At 46.0% G+C, this 18,871-nt stretch overlaps 2 protein-coding genes across 2 annotated transcripts; both read right to left on the bottom strand.

The window, feature by feature from the left end:
• Positions 1 to 352: 352 nt before the first annotated feature.
• On the bottom strand, positions 353 to 9,732 carry PRPH2 (peripherin 2). Its single transcript, XM_054630413.2, has 3 exons — positions 9,152 to 9,732; positions 6,151 to 6,397; positions 353 to 767 (listed from the first exon to the last, which is right to left on the bottom strand). Exons 1-3 carry the CDS (start codon positions 9,730 to 9,732, stop codon positions 531 to 533), a joined length of 1,065 nt encoding a protein of 354 aa, XP_054486388.1. The 3' UTR covers positions 353 to 530.
• A 6,425-nt stretch (positions 9,733 to 16,157) lies between these two features.
• Positions 16,158 to 18,840, bottom strand: TBCC (tubulin folding cofactor C). The gene has a single exon (XM_054629319.2). It carries the CDS (start codon positions 18,776 to 18,778, stop codon positions 17,744 to 17,746), a length of 1,035 nt encoding a protein of 344 aa, XP_054485294.1. The 5' UTR covers positions 18,779 to 18,840; the 3' UTR covers positions 16,158 to 17,743.
• Positions 18,841 to 18,871: the final 31 nt, after the last annotated feature.

Here is an 18,871-nt window from a genome sequence, read left to right as displayed (position 1 = left end):
ATATGAGAGGTTTGTCAAAATACCTGTATGCTAAGTTATATACAATTCTGGAAATCCTTCTTTCTTTGAATTCTATCATGTTACTCTGCAGAAACCCAATCTGTTTGTCCTTAAAAGCTGAAGTACCGAAAGTATGCTTATGAAACAACTTGAGCAAAAAATATTAGCTTTTCAAATTCCACTTTTAATTTCAAAATAAGATGGAATGGATCGCCGTGTGATGCCAGCAATCTTTTTTTTTAATTTTTTTTTTTTTTCTTAAACTAACTGTCTCTGATAAAGGAACATGTGAATATTACAAGTCCTAGTTGGGGTCATATTCCCAAAAGGATATGGATATGGTGTACTCACATTGTGGATAAGTGTTTTATCCCAAGGTGCACTATGTTGTATGCTCCCATGTACAAAAGCACACATGCGTAGAAATGTGTATTCTGGTGGTTGATACATAGCTTTTAAAATGTAGATATATTCACAATTCTCAGTTTGTGTTATTTTTCTCTGAGAAAAAGTCCACCTCAGTGAGCAGCTCAGCTGACTGTTGTGATGGCTGGCGTCTTCCCGCCTTCCTCTCCTTCGGCCCCTTCGGCTCCTGCTTCCACCTGGTTGAACTTACCCAGCTTTTTCAAGTTCTCCAGCGCGGATTTGAAAGTGTCCTTCAGGCTGTTCTCCAGGACCCACCCTTCGCTTTCACATTCGGGGTCTTCAGGATTGGCAATGCTTTCCAGGGAGGTGTGCAGGAGGCGCAGGCCAACCATCACCGACATCTGTGCCGGGCAACGGGAGAGGCAGAGAGCGTCAGCCAGACCTGGACACTCCATCCCACCCTCCCTGTGCCTGCTCTGGGCAGCCTGGGCTGCTGCTCCCACCCTCCCTGTGCCTGCTCTGGGCAGCCTGGGCATTCTGCTGCTGTCCCACCCTCCCTGTGCCCTGCTCTGGGCAGCCTGGGCATTCTGCTGCTGTCAGCCTCCCTGTGCCCTGCTCTGGGCAGCCTGGGCTGCTGCTGCTGTCCCACCCTCCCTGTGCCCTGCTGTTCTCAGCCTGTGCTCTGCTCCCAGGGGCCGTGTGCCCAAGGGGTCTCTCCACAAGCCCCATCAGTGTTGGTGCCTTCCCAGGGGGCTTTAATGCATCCCTGGCTGCTGTGCACTGGGTGTCCACAAGGCAGTTTGGATGTGCAGCACCGTCCTTGGCCACCACCCGCTTAGTTTTAGCTGAATATTTTGGCTTTGCATTGACCTTAATATGTTTGGTGAGTATATTAAGCTGATCAAGGAGATATTAATCAATCAGTGTCTGTGCAGAACGGAGCAGAGTTAGGATTTGAGCCATTAGTTTGTCTGGTTCAGATTCTGATTTTGTTTTAATATAGGTATGTGCAAATAAGGAAACCAAGGCAGCAGGTGATCCCTCCCTGGTTCCACCTAAAACAAATTTAATATTTCTGATTAAATATTACCTAGCCCCAGCAGCCCTGACTGAGACTTTTTCTACTGTACTATGTAACCCTGCTGACACTGGAAACACCCTGCACCTGCCTCCAGGGACAAGGTGTGTTTTTAGCCAGTCTCCTGCCTTCTAACACGGTTCAGAACAATCTGACCTCACCCTTGTGGTGCTTGTGAAGAAAGTGACTGATTGAGTGAAGTAGAGAAGGACAGAAGAGCAGCTCCCAGAAGAGGCAGCCTGCTGACGTGGTAGGGCTGGTGGTTGGAATGGGGCAGCAGTAAGATTGGTTTTGTCCTTCATGTGCTGGGTAAAGCTCAGTTGGAGAACACCTACTGCTGTCAGGACCTCAGAGGATCTCTTCTCTAAGGGAAGTACAATGCCTCTGTCACACTATCCAATTTCCCAAGGAACTGATTACTTCTGGTCCTCCTCAACCCTGATGGCTGAAGAGGCTGGCAGGTTTGAGGATGGGATGCAGCCACATGGCAAGGGCAGTGGCAGAATTCACATCTGGCTTTTGGGCTGGAGGCACTGCCCAGGCGTGTGCTTCCATGGACCATCCATCAGCCTGTCTGCTGTGGTCACCCTACTTGTATATGATCAGTGTTTCCAAACCCTTGGAAGACTAAAGCTACACATCTACTCTCAACCTGTACAGATGTTCGTGTTTCTCTGCCTTCACTCAAGATCAGAAAGGGAAAAACATTGGTCAAACAGACAAGTTTCATCCAATACTTCCATATCCAAAGGCAAATGTTCATACAGCTTAACACAGGAATGTATGACTAGCCACACTTTGGTCACTAAGGAAGTTTCTAGTGGCTCTGAGTCTGGAAATAGTCTCATCTAGCCAATAATATGATGACTTAAATCAGTTAGAGCATTATTCTATAAAAGTCACAACAAGTGACAAATCCCATCATGTTAGTCTTGGGATTTAAAGACTTTGACATCTTCCTTCCACTGTGAGTCCCAGTTTTGCTGCTTTCACTCATGGGGCTGATATCTTTGAAATCAAAGGCTATTGCAAGTGCAGATTAACAGGGCTGCAGGAAATGGCCTCCACGTTGCTCTCTATTTGTGCTGCCTTGCTGCCTGTCAGCAGGAGCTTTGTTTTGTGATTGACTTGCCAAGTGCCACTATTTGACAGCCAGAGTAGGTGGACTGGCTTCCTGGACGGCTCTAAGTCACTAAATATTATCATGCTTTTAAAAAGGAAGGTGCTTGTGCAGCACTCAGCATCTGACCTGTCCTTGGAAGAGATTTTGTGGTATTTTCTCTCAGTTTAAGACTTTGTTTTCTTAAAAAACTTTCTAAGCAAGATTTTGAGTCCCTTAAGCTGAGATTCCTTAAAAGCAATGCGAAATGTCTGTCTCTTTGTCACCTCCACCAATCTGAGCCTGTCTTCTCTGCCAGATGAGAAGCGAGCCCAGGAAGTTTGAGACAAGTGTCTGGTAAATTAGTCTCTCTCCTATTTGATCACAGAGAGTCTGGGACTCCCAGTTTAGCTGAAGTCTTGCACCAGGGAAGGCATAACCCCATGCACCAGTATGTGCTGGGGGTGACTGGCTGACAGCAGCTTGGCAGCAAAGGGCCTTGGGGCTCTGGGTGACACCAAGCTGTCCCTGAGCCAACAATGTGCCCTTGTGGCAAAGTGGGAAAACGGGATCCTTGGCTGCATTAGAGGAATAATTGCCAGCAGGTTGAGGAATGTGATCCTTCTTCCCACAGCTAAACCTCCAGCCTTAACCAGTCTGTGAGTTGTAGGTTTGACCACAACCCAGCACAGAAGGCTGCGGGGTCAGAGCCCCGGAGCAAGGCCAGTCGTGCTGAGGGATGATTTCCTTGTCATGGAAACTCTTGTCACTTTACAGCAGCTTTAAAGTGCCAGGGAGAACATGGCCACATGTGTTTCTCCAGGGCTAGGGCTGCAGGGGCTGCACTGGTGGATCCCCTGCACCCCAGCACGCTCAGCCTCTCCAGCTGGGCCAACAGAGCAAACTGTGTCCTTCTGGAAGGTCCCTGTTGCCTGTGGGCTGGTTTTGGAGATCTCCAGGGTTCACTCCTACTGTTAATGCATCAGAGAGGTTGCTTTCCAACACAGGACGTACAATGTGCCTCCTGTGAATGCCTCAGTGCTCTCTTGGAGCTCAGCCTGGGCCCGGTCTGTGGCACATGGGAGCTGTGACCTATTGAGATCCACATGTTTGCACAAGTGGAGGACCTGCAGCATCTCAGGAACCAGCCTCAGCTCTCTATTCCTTTTGAAATGCCTTATTCGGGGCACCCTTGAACTCCTCTTTTCCCCTTTGCTGGCTGAGGCAGGTCCAGAAGACATCCAGGCTTGCTCTTCTTGACCTTCTGCAGTGAAGCCCATCTGCTTGCCAGGGTTTAGCCTGAGGCGGCTTAGCCAGAGCAGGGTGTGATCTTTTTTTGTCATCCTCATGACTGGTTGTCACACATGGGAAGCCTACAGCTTTTGTTAGGAAAAGCAGCTTCTAGATATTAGCATTCTTTTCAAACAGAAGTTTTGATGTTTCAAAATACAGGTTCATTCTTCCTTGTGCCTAGTATAGAAAGGTGAAACAGAAATGGCCCTCCCTGAGGTTCCTGTGCCTGTTTGGCATGTTACCTTTTTCTACAGCTCAGAATAACAGCTGTGGTTAGTATTTCCCCTCCATGCTCTCTCCCCCTTCCCACACCTCAATTCTGGCAACCCAGCTGGGAGAGTTGTCCATGGCCCCCAGAAGGGCTTGGCTGGAGAAGCCCCTGGTTTGAGTCCACGGTGGCTGCAGGCGCAAAGCAACCCAGGATTTTGCTTTTGCACTTTTCTGTGCCTTCCCAAAAGTCAAAGGGGAAATGAGAAGCACAGAGCCAGCACAACCACTGGCCCTGGCCTCACCCTGCTCAGACCCACACTTACCTTGGCCAGGAGTTGGAACCTCTGCTGCCCTCCTACTCAGCATAAAATTGTTTCCTATCCTGACTGGAATTTAAAGAAGTTGTTATATTTCAAGGGAGACTAAATTAACGTCAGTTTCCTGCTTTGCTTCCTCCCTTCAAAGGGAATTTCAAACCCAAATCTGGTCCCTTTATGGTAGAATACCCAAGTAATAAATACTCAGGAGGGCAAGTTATTGTAACCCAGGATCATGTTGTTTCTTTCAAGTTTTGCCCTAAAAGTCCTCTGATTGCCCGAAAAAAGTCTCACCTTCAATTTTGAAAAAGACAAAGAAAAGAAGAGATCTTATTTCTCATTATGCCACAGGCTGAAAAAAATACCCAGGTGTACTTTGAAGAGTTAGGCATAAAATACTACATTTTTATCACTGCTATTAATGTTAACATATCACTGTCATTAATCTCTTGCAAGTTAGCAGAGCTATGTTACAAGTTCCTAGTCATGATTTTTTGCAGCTGGCATTGGTATTTTTGTGCATTTTTCCCCTGAGTTTTTGAATTTCTTTGACTTTTGAACATAATTGAAATTCCCCTCTCTTCAAGAGCTGTGCACTTGAATCTGGGCTAAAATAAAGACCTCCTCTTTCTTTTCTTAGCAGAATACCAGTGCAAAGAGGTAATACATTTCTCTGCAGTTTGGAGCAGTTATTTTTAAAACAACGCAACATGGAGTAACTTCATGATTTTTTTTTTTCAGTTCACAGATTTAGGTAGGTGTTTATTTTCTAAAAAGCATCTTCATTCCTGGAAGGCTGTAGGCCAGTGCTTGTATCAAAATGTAACTCATCTTTTTTTAATTTGCCTGTATCTAAATTTTTAAAAAGGCAGCTGAATCGTTTAAAATAGGCAATGCCATTTGCAGCAGCCATTCCAAGGATAGGAAAAGATCTGCAGCACCCCAGGGAGCTGCACCCTTCCTTTTACCAGCAGGTCCTGCCTGATCTCCACATCCAGCACCTCACGTTCCAGCCCTCGTGCCACTGCCAGCCCACGCTCCCTGAGCATTAGTGTTGATTAAACACCCTGGCTAGAAAACTGGCCATCTCCCAGAGGCAGGGGATTCATTGCATTGGATGAACAGTATTTTATCAGCCAAGCTGCACTTTTGGTTATGGTGCCCACAGACACCTGCCCTGGGCAGTGCTGGCACCTGTTTGCATTTGCGTCGTGTTTTGGGAAGCAGAATAAAATTAATTTAATCCACTTGCTCCACCTAAACCACTTTTTCTGATCAAATACTTTGGTGGAGCTGATGAAGGTCCACATGCTGCCTTAAAATCATTCCACTGTGTATGGTTTAAAGCCTTATTTTGTTCAGGGTGTAAACCCTTTAGCTGCATTTTCTGTCCCACTAATTACTGTCACATCTTTCTGATGTGCCGCTTTTTTGTATTTCTTGTTGCCCACAAAAGGTGACACATGTAAAATTAATGCATCTGGACAGCAGAGCTCTTGCACTCTCTTCCCTGCTGAGCACCTTGCCTTGGACAGAAGATCACTCCCTTTTTCCCCTTTTGCTGTGGGATACTTGAGGCTCTGGCCCCTGCTAAGAGGGGTCTGATCCCACACCCACTCCACCTCTGTTTCCAGCCTGGGACCTTTCAGCCCTTACTCAGTTATCAGATATTTTCTCAGCCAAACAATGGGGAAATTTATTTTAACCAGATTTGATTTTCACTCAGAAAAGCCCCTGCTCCTGCAGAGCTGGCACTTGACTGCAGTGTGTCTGAGGAGAAGGGTTACCTCGAAGAGCCAGACGAGGAGGATGACGGCGCCCATGGAGCTCATCATGCTGCTGTAGTAGTTGAGCAGCGCTTCCCGGCAGCCGCGGCGCCACAGGTTGAGCTCCTCGGTTTGGTAGTCGTAGCTGTAGTGGGCAGAGTTGTTGGTGACCTGGTACTGGATGCAGGGCCTGGGGGAGCTGGGGTTGCAGCAGCTGAAGGGGACTCCGTCCACCAGGTACCTCCCGTCCACATTGCTTTTGATCCGGCTGCGGGCAAGGGCAGAAGGGAGCGTGAATGCACACACAGACTCAGACATACACACAGACACACAGACACAGACATACACACAGACACACAGACACAGATTTCCAGGAGCAAATCTGCACGAGGACAGAAAGCAAAGGCAAGGAAGAATTGCCACCATGCCTTTTCTCCGTGTCCCCTCGTTCACATAGCGGTGTTTTTCCAGGGTGTCCTCTCTCTCTCTCTCTGTCCTTTCTCTCCTCTTCTATGTCAAGGCTACGCTGAGTCTGTAATTGACTCCTCCTGGTGGAAATGCATGCCCTTGGGTCACTTCTTCAAAGAAATTAATTTTTAACAAAACTGAATGGTGAGAGAACTCAGGAAGGGCAGTCAGAAAAGAGTGATCACGGCATGGTTAGGATGGAAGAGAGGTGCTGGAGCTGACCTGAGCTTGGAAAAGAACCCAGAACAACCTCAGAACCCACTATACCTATTGATCCAGCAAACCTAATAGCTTCTTTTTGACTATAATATCTCCAGGGAGGGGTTGTGCATTTATTCTTGGCTTGGGAAGGTAGCCAGTATTGAAAACATGAAATGTGCTTCAGCCACAGGATGTTGCAAAATTTTAACATTTCCAAAGTCCTTGCAGGAGCTCCCCCAACTATTGTTCATCTGACACTGTGGTTGCTCTCTGTTAACAGTCATTTATCCTGGTGTCTTAGGAGATGTTTAGATGCAAGATAACTTGGAAGCCAAATAGTTCCACTGACTCTGCAGAAAGACTACAATAAAAGGAGTGCAGTTTTAAAACAGGCCATTTTGCTTAGAAAATCACAGAATGGAGAGTCCCAGTGGTGTAGAGAGGTCAAAAAAAAATCTGAGTGTCCCTTCTAGCTTTCTATATGGATATTTTAAAATTGTGTCATAGAGAGAGAGGTGATTCCAACAACCTGGTGAAGGGAAATTCCACTTTGCAATCATGACCTAAATATATCTAAAGAGCAAATGCAGCTGAGGTTTTCTCTCTAAATGTAAAGTGTGCTCTGGATTGGGTCTAATTCCCATTCATGTGTAAATGCTCCACCAGTTTCAGAGAGATTGGATATTAGATCAGGCCTTTGCTCTACAAATAATATAAAAATCCCACTGTGAGGGACAGACTCCCACCTTCCTTGGAACTAAGGAGAACTTTACTATTGGCTTCAAAGGGGCCAGACTATCCCACCAGGAATGGGAGCAGAGATTGTGCACCACCACATAGTACAAACCTTGAACTCACTAAAACCCATTTGTAGATTTTTAATGCCCTAGTTCCTGCCTCAGTAGTACAAAGAAATTACCTTGAGTCTCAGTCCCAAACAAGACATGAGTTATTAAGGACAGTATAACCCTGTTTTCCTCCTGTGCCTTGCCCTTCCACTGCTGCTGGATTAAGCTACAGCTCTCAAATCTCCATATAATGCTGGCAAGGTTTTTTCAAGAAGTTATTTATACCCATGGGCATACCTTTGCAATGGGAACATCCCCTTATTCAATTGTGAATGTATTTGTTATAACAGCCTGCAGTGCAACGGGTTAAATCTGTAACAGTTTTCACTAAAAAAAGTCCTCATTCAGAACTGCAAAAACAACCAGACCACCCAACAAGTCAAAGGAACACACAGAGAGACACACACAAGATAAATACCATTTACACAGTCAGGCAGGGATCCCAGGAGATCCCAAGAGATACACAAAGCTTTTCTTCAAAATTACTTCAGACATTTTTAATACAGGCAGTATATTTAAAAGGCAGATTGCTTCCAGTTTACAGGACCCATTATGCAACCACAGAGCATAAATGTTAATGAATGATGTTCCCAAAGAACCCGGAATAACAATTTCTTTCCCTGGTGCCTAATTTTTTAAAAGGTTGTGGGTATTTATGCCTAATGCTACTTTTTTAATTTCAAAAGTTCATTTCATTCTCATGCTTATTTTCTGCTTGAGCTTACTGCACCTAACCTGATTTTAGGATTACTGCCTCTTTGGGCACTGACATCAAAGCCATTAAGGTGTTTCTGGTCAACAACCTGATCTGGTTCGTACAGAAACAATAAACTAGTGCTGCTTTCATGTGAGGTTTTAAAAAATCAGGCACAGGACAGAACTTAAAATACATATGGCTACAAGGGCCACTGTGTAAAGCTAAGAACATCAATTGATGCTCAGTATTATCACAGCACTGAAGCAGTCCATTGAGTGAATATAAAAATAAATTTCTAAATCTTAAGGATCTAAAAGACATATTGGCAAAGTGTTTTTGCCTCTATTTATTTCCTTCCATGATTAGCTGCCAATATCTGAGTGGAGTTTTAAAAGTGGTATCAACAGTATATCTCCAGGGAATTCTTTTTTTAGGAAATTAATCAATCACATTGACATCTGCTTAAGGATTAGTAAAGTTCTGATACTTTCCTGTTGATTTTGGGAGCGTGGCTCAAGGTAATGGGTTTATAAAGCAGTAGAAGACAGTAAAAACTATTTAGCCTGTCTATATCACACTGATCAAGAGTGGGAACTGTAGTTTGGTGCTTTTTATTTTATTTTATGTTATGGATGACTTTGGAGGAATTTGTCAGGGGAGGAAGCAATCCAGCTGGTCATTTGGGACGATTTATTAAACAAGACCCCATTTTACACGGACCCCCTTCCAGCCAGCGCCTGTTGGCACTTGAGGCCAGCACTGAGCAAACATCGATACTACGTGATACAAACCCCACCGAGTCACTTACTCTTTCACTTCTTTGGAGCTGAAGTCCAGATATCTGTTGCTGATCCACTGGATTTCGAACCAATCTTTGTAGCCGTTGTTGCCACAGCACTTGAACTCAATCTGGAGCATGTCGATGGTCTTCTTCATGAAGCACCTTCCAGGGGTGTCTGTGTCCCGGTAGAACTTCATGCCGTTCTTCAGCCCCTGGGCCAGGGTGCTCTCCAGGGAGCCCCGCATGAGAAAGCAAATCAGAGCCACGAAGAAAAGGAGCATGTTAAAGACGCAGCACAGTGCCAGGTAAGGTTTCAGCAAAGGCTTCCACTTGGCAAATTTAGCAGGATCCAGAGAATCATAACAAATTTTTCCAGCAAAACCATTGAAGGCGCAGGATAATATACCCATCAATATCAAAGAATTGGGCACAAAGTGGCTTTCAGAATTGTCCATCACCTCGCTTCGCTTCCGGAGCTCAATTTTGAGGAACAATCCCATGCTAAAAACAAGGATTCCAGCAAACACCGAAAACCAGTTCATGAGCCATAGTCCCTGTGCTAGTTTTACCCGTTTCTTCTGGTTGAATTTGACTTTCAGCAGTGCCATCTTTGTAGTGGGAGATGTTGGAAGACTTCACAGCCTGGACCCCTCTTCTCAGCGTAAGCAACTCGAGGAAGAACCATTCAGGCGTTGGAAGAGATCCCGAAGGGCGCGTCGGGAAGCAAGCCGCTGCACAGTCCTTCCATCTTGAAGACCCCCGGTTAGGATTCAAGTAAGTAAAATATTCAAAGGTCCCAATTAAGAATTTCACATTAGTGAGAATAATGGGCAATTAGCACCTACAACTATTTCTGGTGGTTTCTTCCAAGCAAAGGAGAAACACTCCCAAGGTTTCAAATGATTTGATCTGGATCTGCAAGACGTCATTCTAATACCTTTAATCATTTGATCCAATTTGGAGAAATGTCTGTCAACAGATGAGTGGAAGTAATCCCTCATTTTACTATTTAGTAGATTTGTGCTCTCCTATGATAGGCTGCTGGGTGGAATATGAAACCCCAGAGATATAAAAAGATCTTTGTTGCCAGAAGAACATGGAACCTTTGAGGAAAAAGGAAGAAGGCTCTGGATTTAAAAAGGCTGTTGTATACAAACATACACTTCCCCACTGTGATCCCAATATATTCATATCTACAGTCAGACCTACGTTTGAGTCCTTATCCTTCTGTGCTGACTTGAGGTGACATCCTGTGGCTTATGTATTCTGAAAGCAGATAAGCGCGTAGTTTACGGTGACCTAAAAAACTAAGCTTGGCATTTTCTATTTACTTCCAGGGCTTGTACCATCTCTGGGTCTTGGCAGGAGAGCAGGAGAAAGGAAAAGTGCAGAGAAACTCAATAAATAAACCCTGGGCTGAAATCTAGAGGTGCTTTCATAAAAAGTGAGCTGGCATGAGCAGCTTACTGGATAATCACCGGGCCGGAGAGGGGAGCAGGGCTGCCCAAGGAGACCCACCCGCGAGCTTACATCAGGGAGGAATTCAACTCCGCAGCTGGACAGGGACCCTGGGGATGTTGTATCTGAGGGCAAGGCAGGCATCCCGGGGCTCCTCCGGCTCTGCAGAAGGACTGGAGCCGGCTGTGCTGTCAGGCTGGGGAGGGCAGAGAGGAGGGTCCGAGCCCTCCTGCGGCTGCCGCCTCCTCCTTGCGGCACTCGGCGGTGCCCGGCTTCCACCCGCTCCACTGCTCCAGGAGTTCTGCTGGCTTTGAAACACCATCCCCCACGTGCCCCACAAGGGTTTGGAGCTGCTGGGGAACTCCTGCACTGCCTCGCCCCTGTCATCACAATGCACAATTAACCTCAGGCTACCCCCAGCAATGGCAAATATCCCTGCAGGCGTGTGAGGGCATGGGTGCTAATGCCGCAGGGGAGAAAGGAGCAGCCCCAGAAGAGGGACTGGGAGGATTCTCTCCTGCCTGTCAACCAGACCTGCTGCTGCCACCACTTAGGTCCCTGGGGGCATCCTCTAGTGGCTGCCAGCAGCATGGCCGCCAGCCCCCGGGGACAGAGACGGGAAGGAACGTGCCAGGATGAAGGCAAGTGTGAGAAATAATAACACAAATAATTAAAAAGCCCAAGCACTGAAAAATAACGTTTTGGTTGATGGTCTGCAGCTCTGCGGTACCGTGGATGCTTCTCAGTTACTATTTGAGATCCAGGAACACTGAAGGTTCCTTCAGGAAGGACAAAGGCTAGCAACTCACTACTTCTTCCTGTCCTAATAGAAGGTTTTTGTGGTGGACCTTTCCCATCCCTCCTGGTGCTATTGCACTGAGCTGGAGAGCAGCTGGTAACTGGGATTTTTCTAAAGCAAGCCTGGTGGTTTGCATTGCTGCTGCCCTTGCTGGTGAAGAGTGAGTGTGTAAAATGAGAGGGAAGGTGATTATCCATCATTTATTCTGTTCTGTTCTCTTGCCATGAAGAGGATGAGAAGTGCTGTTTCTTGAGAGAGCCTATTCATGTTTTTGTGCAATAAGTAATGGCTCTGAAATAGCATCTCTCCTGGCAAAACATCCCACAACCATTGTAGCACCTGTTGTGTTTCACTGACTCTTTTGGGGCTCAGCTAAGAGACTTGAGTTTGGAAAATGTATTTATCTGACAACCTGGAGTTAATTCTAGATAAAGGAACTTGAAACCATTTCCTTTCTTGACAGTGATGACAGTGAAACTGTAATTAAAGTGGAAAAGAATTCTGTACCAGGTCTGCAGGTCATGAGGAAATACAGTGAAATACTTCCTGCCCACAGCAGGTGTAAGCCTGGTGCTGCTCTGGATATGGGTAATTTCGTATTCAGAAGCATAGGTGAATCTGAATACGTGTCAGCTCAATAATTTAACATTTAGATACCCATGATAAATCTGATGCAGCAAAATCATGTAAGTGTATAAACTACAGTGTTTCCTCTAATTCAGGAATCAAAGTAGTGAGGTAGAACATGCAGGACATGCTTCAGGGCTCACTGATCTCTCCAGATTTACTCTTCTGCCTATAAACAAAGGAAACAGGAGGGGCCCCTCATAAATCACTGCTGGGAGATGATCAGTAAAAATCCAGGACCTGATGTTCAGGAAGGGACACTCACCTACTAATTAGACCTTTGAGACTTCGGGTGGTCCCTCCAAGGTCATCAGGGACAGCAATCAACACTACCAGAACAACCAGGATTAGGGAAAGCGCTGCTTATTTAAGTAGTTTTCAACAGCTGGGGACTTGAAGTGGCAAAAACTACCCCACCCATCAACTTGACTGGCCGTGCTTGGGGGCTTTAAAAGGGATTGGGTAACACTTTTTAAGTGGGAATGAATGCTTCCCTATTGTCCCAGGCCTGGAACAGACAAACCCCTGTGCAAGCATCGGCACAAACCGGGCAGCTGAGGGCTGTCTCCGGCCGAGCAGCCTGGAGGAGAGAAAGGTGATGGGCGATCATCGAGAAGCGTTCTGGGGTGGGGATAGTTTAAAAAAGAAAGCTTTTTTTGCCTGGCATCTGCTTTTCTTAAAAAGCTTTTTCTTGGCTGCTATTCGTCTTTAGTTTGGCACTTCCTACCTCTTCAAATAGAAAATGCTGAAATTGATCCATAGCAGATAAAAGCTAATTGCTGCAAGAATGTTTGAGTTAATGGTCTCCTCAGAGGTTGTCTATTAAATTCAACTGTATAATTCATATGCCAATATTGGAGAAAAAATGGTAGAACAAAATATTCAAATTATTATTGATTTCACCATGAATCTGTTCAAATTCAAAATCTAGTTAAAAATTATAATGTGTATGTATAACAATACAATATTGATACCTTTCCAAAAAGTTATGCCTGCTAACCTACATATAAGCTACAAATTTATCAGTTAAGAGAGAGGAGCATAAACAATTTAATCTGGTGTTTGTTAAACAGTCTGGTGCTCGGCCCTGGACCAATCTTAATCTTTCCGTCTTCAGGGGTGTAAGATATAAAATACATAAATACCTAAACCATGGAAGTGCCCTTGGCAAAAAGAATAATTTCCTGGCCCAATCTTTCTTTCACAATGCTCTGTGATATGAAATGTGTGCCTTTCTGAGGCTTTCTTTTTTCCTTTCCCTAGGAGTGGCTATATTTCACTGCAGGAATAATGATGCCTAGCTTTACCTTTGATGGGAAGCTATTGTGTAGAGAGGTTTGCTCATGTACCCTCACCTATGGTTTTGCTTTCAGTTGTAACTGGGTGGTGTGAACAGGGACACTCTCGAGGAACAATGTGATAAAAATGCTGTACCTCACTGTACAATTATCAGGAGGAGAAAAGTCTGATTTTTGACTTTTTTTTTTTTACCTCCTTACACAGGTAACTTGGTAGGCTACTATTTTTGTGGCATGTAAGGTGACTGCAGGTTCTGAGGCTGGAAACAGAAGCAAGTTCTAAATTCACTGCTGGGATAGTTGTAAATTCTGGGAAGAGTGACTTGACCTGCTGTACTCTGTGGCTCCTGTACTTGGCTGGGGCACACTGTGGGGGTTTTGGTGTGGTTTTGCTCTGGGTAATTCCCAGAATTTCAGCCATGATTCATATGGTGGTGTGTAACATGTTCAGAAAACACAGCTTTTTTTTGACCTCCAAGATGGTCATTATGAGTATTTGTTTGTATTATTGTGATGCCTGGGGTGTAGCATTCACTGCTGAAAAAATAAGAGTTAGAAATCAAAATTTATATTTGCAGAAACAGGAAAGAAATATGTTGGGAATTAAAAGAAGCTTACAAGAAGCTCATTATAGTCATTACTGCTGGAAAACATCTCAGAATAACAGGTGGATCCCCCAGTCAGTCAGATAAATCAGATCATGATGTGAATGGAAATGCTGAAATTTCTCCAAGTTGCATAGATTCTTTTTCTTGCTATTCCTGTCTTTCCCTGTATGTGTTGAAATTGGCTGTTTAGTAAAACCTGAAGCAATTCCAGGTAAAATCACTGAGATTTGATCCTTGTCTACATGCAGCTATTGCTTAAATAAGAAACTTAAAAAAAAAAAAAATCCAAGCCTTCAAATATATAATGCATAGAAGTGTGTAGGAAATTGTCTTATGCATGTATTTCTTACCTGTTTTTTTTCACGAAACAATTCTACTACAGCTCACATCAGAATCTATGTAAATGAAAGAGAGCTGGCTAAAGAGAGAATGGAAGTAACTTTCATTTTTGTTCCTGTGACTCAGAGAAGCAGGGGCAGACAGAGGGAAAAGCCTGGACTCCAAAGGGAACCCAGGGAGGTAATCCCTCTCAGGACAGACTTCGGGGTGAGGGGATGGCCCCATGGGAGCAGCAGCAAAGCTCCCGCTGCTTCTCTGGATGCAAGTTTTGGTCTGTGCCACCCCTCAGAGCTTCAATAAATGGCAACACTCAAAGCTCTGTGTGGCCTGAAAAACAGCCTCAGTTTTCTCCCACACGCTCAGTGTTGTGTATCTTTGCATGAAGTGTTTTATTCCCTCCACAGACACACACAGGAGCTTTACAATGCTGAGTAACAGCCCTGTGGGGGGCTAAGGAACTTTCACTGGCCTTAAAGATTTTGGTGAGGCCACTGGCTGGAGGAGGCCTGTCCAACTAGGCTGTCTTTCAAAAATGTCTGACACAGAACTGCTTTCCTGACTCCCTGTGGAAAATGGTTCTGCAGGTCAGTGCCCCCCACTATTTTGATAAACTTTCTGCCTGTAGCTTCTCTTCAGGGCAAATTTGCACAAGGGTTTTGGTGCTGATGTTCTGTTATCCCATGCCTCCAGCAGGCATTTGTTTTTCAGCCCCTTGTGATGTCTAGCATCATTAATGTCTTTAAAGTACATTATTTTTAAAGAAGCTCCTGGTGGAACTGGTGGCACTGTGATGCAAACCAGAGCTAGAGTTCTTGAAGAGACTTTTTTCACTTCAGTTGTACATTATGCAGGGTAAGTGATTGCTAGCTGATTAGAAATACCTACAGGGTTGCCTTCTCTTCCTTGGAGACCCAAAAAAGTTGCAATTTCTATACTGAATAGCCCATGAGCATGCTAGTAACCTTTACTAGTGCTTAAATTCTTTCAAAAGAGTCTTGAATTTCTGTTATGATTCTACATCAGGAAAGTACAATTCAAAAGAAGTGTATGGAAACCTGTGCAACTCTGTGTGTATATATATATATATATGAGGTTATATGAGATTGTATGTTTAGAACTATAAATCACATTTAGGTATTTGCCTGACCAACTTTTTCTGGACTTCCTGTTCTCAGATTGAATCTCGTTTCACACCATGCCTGAGACCAAGAGCCAGTTATGTGTTTTGTATTACAAAGGTAATGCTAAATCTTTAGGGTAATTGTCTGGCACCAAGTTCCTGAAAAGTATTACCTGCTAACTGCGGTTTGACCAAAGTCAAGTATTTGGAGGAAAGAAAACAGTAGGAGCTGGGATGTCAATAACTGGTTTGTGAAAAACATCCCCAAGGAAGTAATTCCAGAGAGAAACTGAAGTTCAAACTTCCATGTTTTGACTCCTGTTCTGTTTATTCAGGCAGTACTGCATGCCATGGGCCAGGAGCTGGAACAGGACATGGCACTTCCATGGGAGGAAGGCTGGGAAGACTCAGTGCACCCCTGGTACTGCCTGGGGTCTCTTTCCCTGTCTGGATCTGCCGAGATCCATCGCCACAGGAAGGAGGTGTCCATGTTTAGAGCTTGGGGCAAGCAGAAAAACAAAGGCATTACTGTAATTCTTACAGGCTGAACATTTTGCAGTCTCAAGGCTAGAGGATGCTAACAGGATTGATCTGGAGAACAATTAACTATAAAATCAGGTTCTGTACCAAGATGGATGTGTTAAGATAACTTGACAGCCACAACTGATCACATCCCTCTAACAAAGGATATAAATGATTACATTAAAGTAAGACTGAGGGTGTATTCTTTAAATCATTTTATGATACTGTCAGTGCAAAGAAGACTCACTAGTAAAGGAACAACTAAAATAATTCAAAACAAGTATATTTGAAATGCAAAATCCAATTCAGTCAAAAAAATATACATTAACAGAAGTAAACAAAACTGAAAATTGTCAGGAATATAAAAAAAATCCCTTTTGCCCTCCCCCTTTAAATTAAATATGCTGAAAACAACTTATATAAAAACATTCTCTGCTCAGGACCAGACAAGCACCTAAGTGAAGTTTCAGGTACTTCTCCTGTGAGTGATGCAGTTTTTGATGGTTCAGCTAGAATTCAGTGTCTGTTAGAGGCACATAGATGATGGCTGCATAGCATAAAGAATTTTAAGTTTTACAATAAAGCTTTATGCTAAGGCAAGATAAACAATTTATTTATTGAAAAATATCACAAGTTAAGGAGGGGTTTTAGAAACCTAAAACTGCTGTGTATACTTTATATATGGACAGTGGTCACTTCAGCACCACTAACAGGGCACTGTAAAGACACTGCATTCCACAGTGCTGCTACTTTTTTATTATTATTATTTAGCAAGAGTGAAGAGACTTAAATCATTCTGCACTTTATGCAAGGTAACATGCAAATCTGGAATTGAAATACAGTGCTTCATCTTTCTGTTTTGCTGACTCTCTCTGCCAACACTGCAGGTATGCAGCAGCAGAGTGCTGCAAATTAGGATCACAGCACACAAAGCCTTTTGTCTGGAAAACTAGTGGGACATCCCTGAACATCTCTGCCCTGAAGCTTCAGCTTGCAGAGGAACAGTTAACCCAGCTTCTGTGATGTTCATCAGCACTTGCTGAATGCCTCCGAGCTGCTTACAGAAGCAGCATCCTTTCACATGCCATTTATAGATTGTGAAGCTTTAGTATTTATACAGACTCCATAGGTTTCTGAATTTTGAGTAATCAATATATTAGGAGAGCATTAGATGTTTATTGGAACACCTTTTTCCTTTAGACTTCTCTCACTTGAAATAAAAGCCTAAAGCCAACCTATAGATTTAACCCAATTCAACAGGAACTGGCTCATCGTTGCACCATAGCCTATGATGCATCTCAGTCTGCTGCACCGTGCAGTTGCAAACTCTCCCTTCAAATGAACCTTTTTTCACCCCAGGACCTCACAGCAGCACTGCCCCGCACTCCCCCTAAGAGACACTGTGCTGCCATCAGAACATGAGAACCACACAAACATGGGAAATTTGGTATTTGATCTTTTCATTCCAGTACAGTTTGCACTACTTGCAGCTATTTCAGAGTCTGCCCAGGTGAATGAAAGCAGCACAACGGCTCTAACAGAGGTTCATCGTTGTTTGTGTATCAGTGGCCTAAGTGTCCCACCTTAATAGGTTTTAACTCACAAGGAGGTACTTCAGAAATTGGCAAATCCCACAGTGATACATACAGATTATAGCAGCAACTCGTGCAAGAAGAGTAAACTCTATTTGACTGGTATGCTTCAACTAAGAAACCCAGCCATATATTGTAATTCGAAATTTGAATACAGAATGGAATAATTTAATGGCATATCGGGGATTAAGTCCCACAGTTTGTGGATCAGTGCGTTTACACGAGGATCTCTAGCAGGGCAGAGCTGCCTCCGCAGTCAGTCCCAGCAAGTGATTCTCTCCTGCTCGGGGATCAGGCTCCAGTTGGGCGAAGGCCTGTCAGTCGCCAGCCAGTCAAAGTCATCCACCAGGTTCCAGTTGTTACTGTTTCTGTCCAGCCCAGACGACTCGAAATCTCGCTCGATACCGGGATAGCTCCAGGAGTACGGGGCGAAGGACACCTCCGAGCAGGCCTCGATCACGGCCCGGCTGGTCACTTGCACGTAGACGCGGCAGTCGCGGGTGCGGTGGGTGCGGAGCTGCTGGCAGGCCAGCGCCAGCAGGCAGTCGCTGCAGCCGTCCACCAGCACGGAGGTGGACACGGGCCCGCAGAGCACGGTGCAGCCGCTGCAGTCGCGCACCCGCAGCGTGTTGGGGTTGCCGCGGAGCCGCACCCGGCAGCCGCGCAGCTCCGACAGCAGCACGTCCCGCTGCAGCAGCTCCGCAGGGCCGAGCTCCAGCTCCGCGTCCTGGGCGCCGCTGAACCCGCACAGCGGCGGCCCGCCCGATTCGCCCTCGGCGAGGCCGGGGCCGGGGTCGGGCGCGGCGGGGTCCGGCGGGGCGGGCTCGGCGGGGCGCGGGGCGCTGCCCGGGGCCGCTTCTTTCTTGAGGGCGCGGAAGGCGAATTTCTTCTTGGGCTGCAGCTGCTGCCGCCGCGCCGCCAGGTCCCCCTGCAGCCGCGCCACGGTCTCCTGCCCCTGCCGCACCTCGTAGGGCGCCAGGAACCGCACGCTGCCCGTCAGCAGCTTCTGCAGCGCCTGCAGGCGGGCGGCCGCCTCCTCCAGCGTCCCCGCCGCCAGCAGCGCCTCCACGGCCTCCCGCTCCCGGGCGAAGGCGGCCAGGAAGAACTCGCTCTGCTCCTCCTTCACTACCTGCGCCTCCTTCTTCTGCCGCTGCCGCTCCACGCCCTGCTGGCGCTCCGCTTCCCGCCGCTGCAGCCGCTCCGGCAGCACCACGGCGGAGGCGGCCGAGCCCGCGGCCACCTCGGGCTGTGAGGGAGCCGCCACGGCCGCGGACTCTCCCGGCGCCGCCATCTTGCCGCTCGCCTCCCCTGCGGTCACCAAGCGGCGCGCGGATTGGCTGCCCGCAGCCCTGACTGCGTCGCCGCCGCCGATTGGCGGCCCGGG

Source organism: Agelaius phoeniceus, chromosome 3, assembly GCF_051311805.1.
Source record: "Agelaius phoeniceus isolate bAgePho1 chromosome 3, bAgePho1.hap1, whole genome shotgun sequence".
Lineage (NCBI taxonomy): Eukaryota > Metazoa > Chordata > Aves > Passeriformes > Icteridae > Agelaius > Agelaius phoeniceus.
This window is presented reverse-complemented; position numbering and strand designations above follow the sequence as displayed.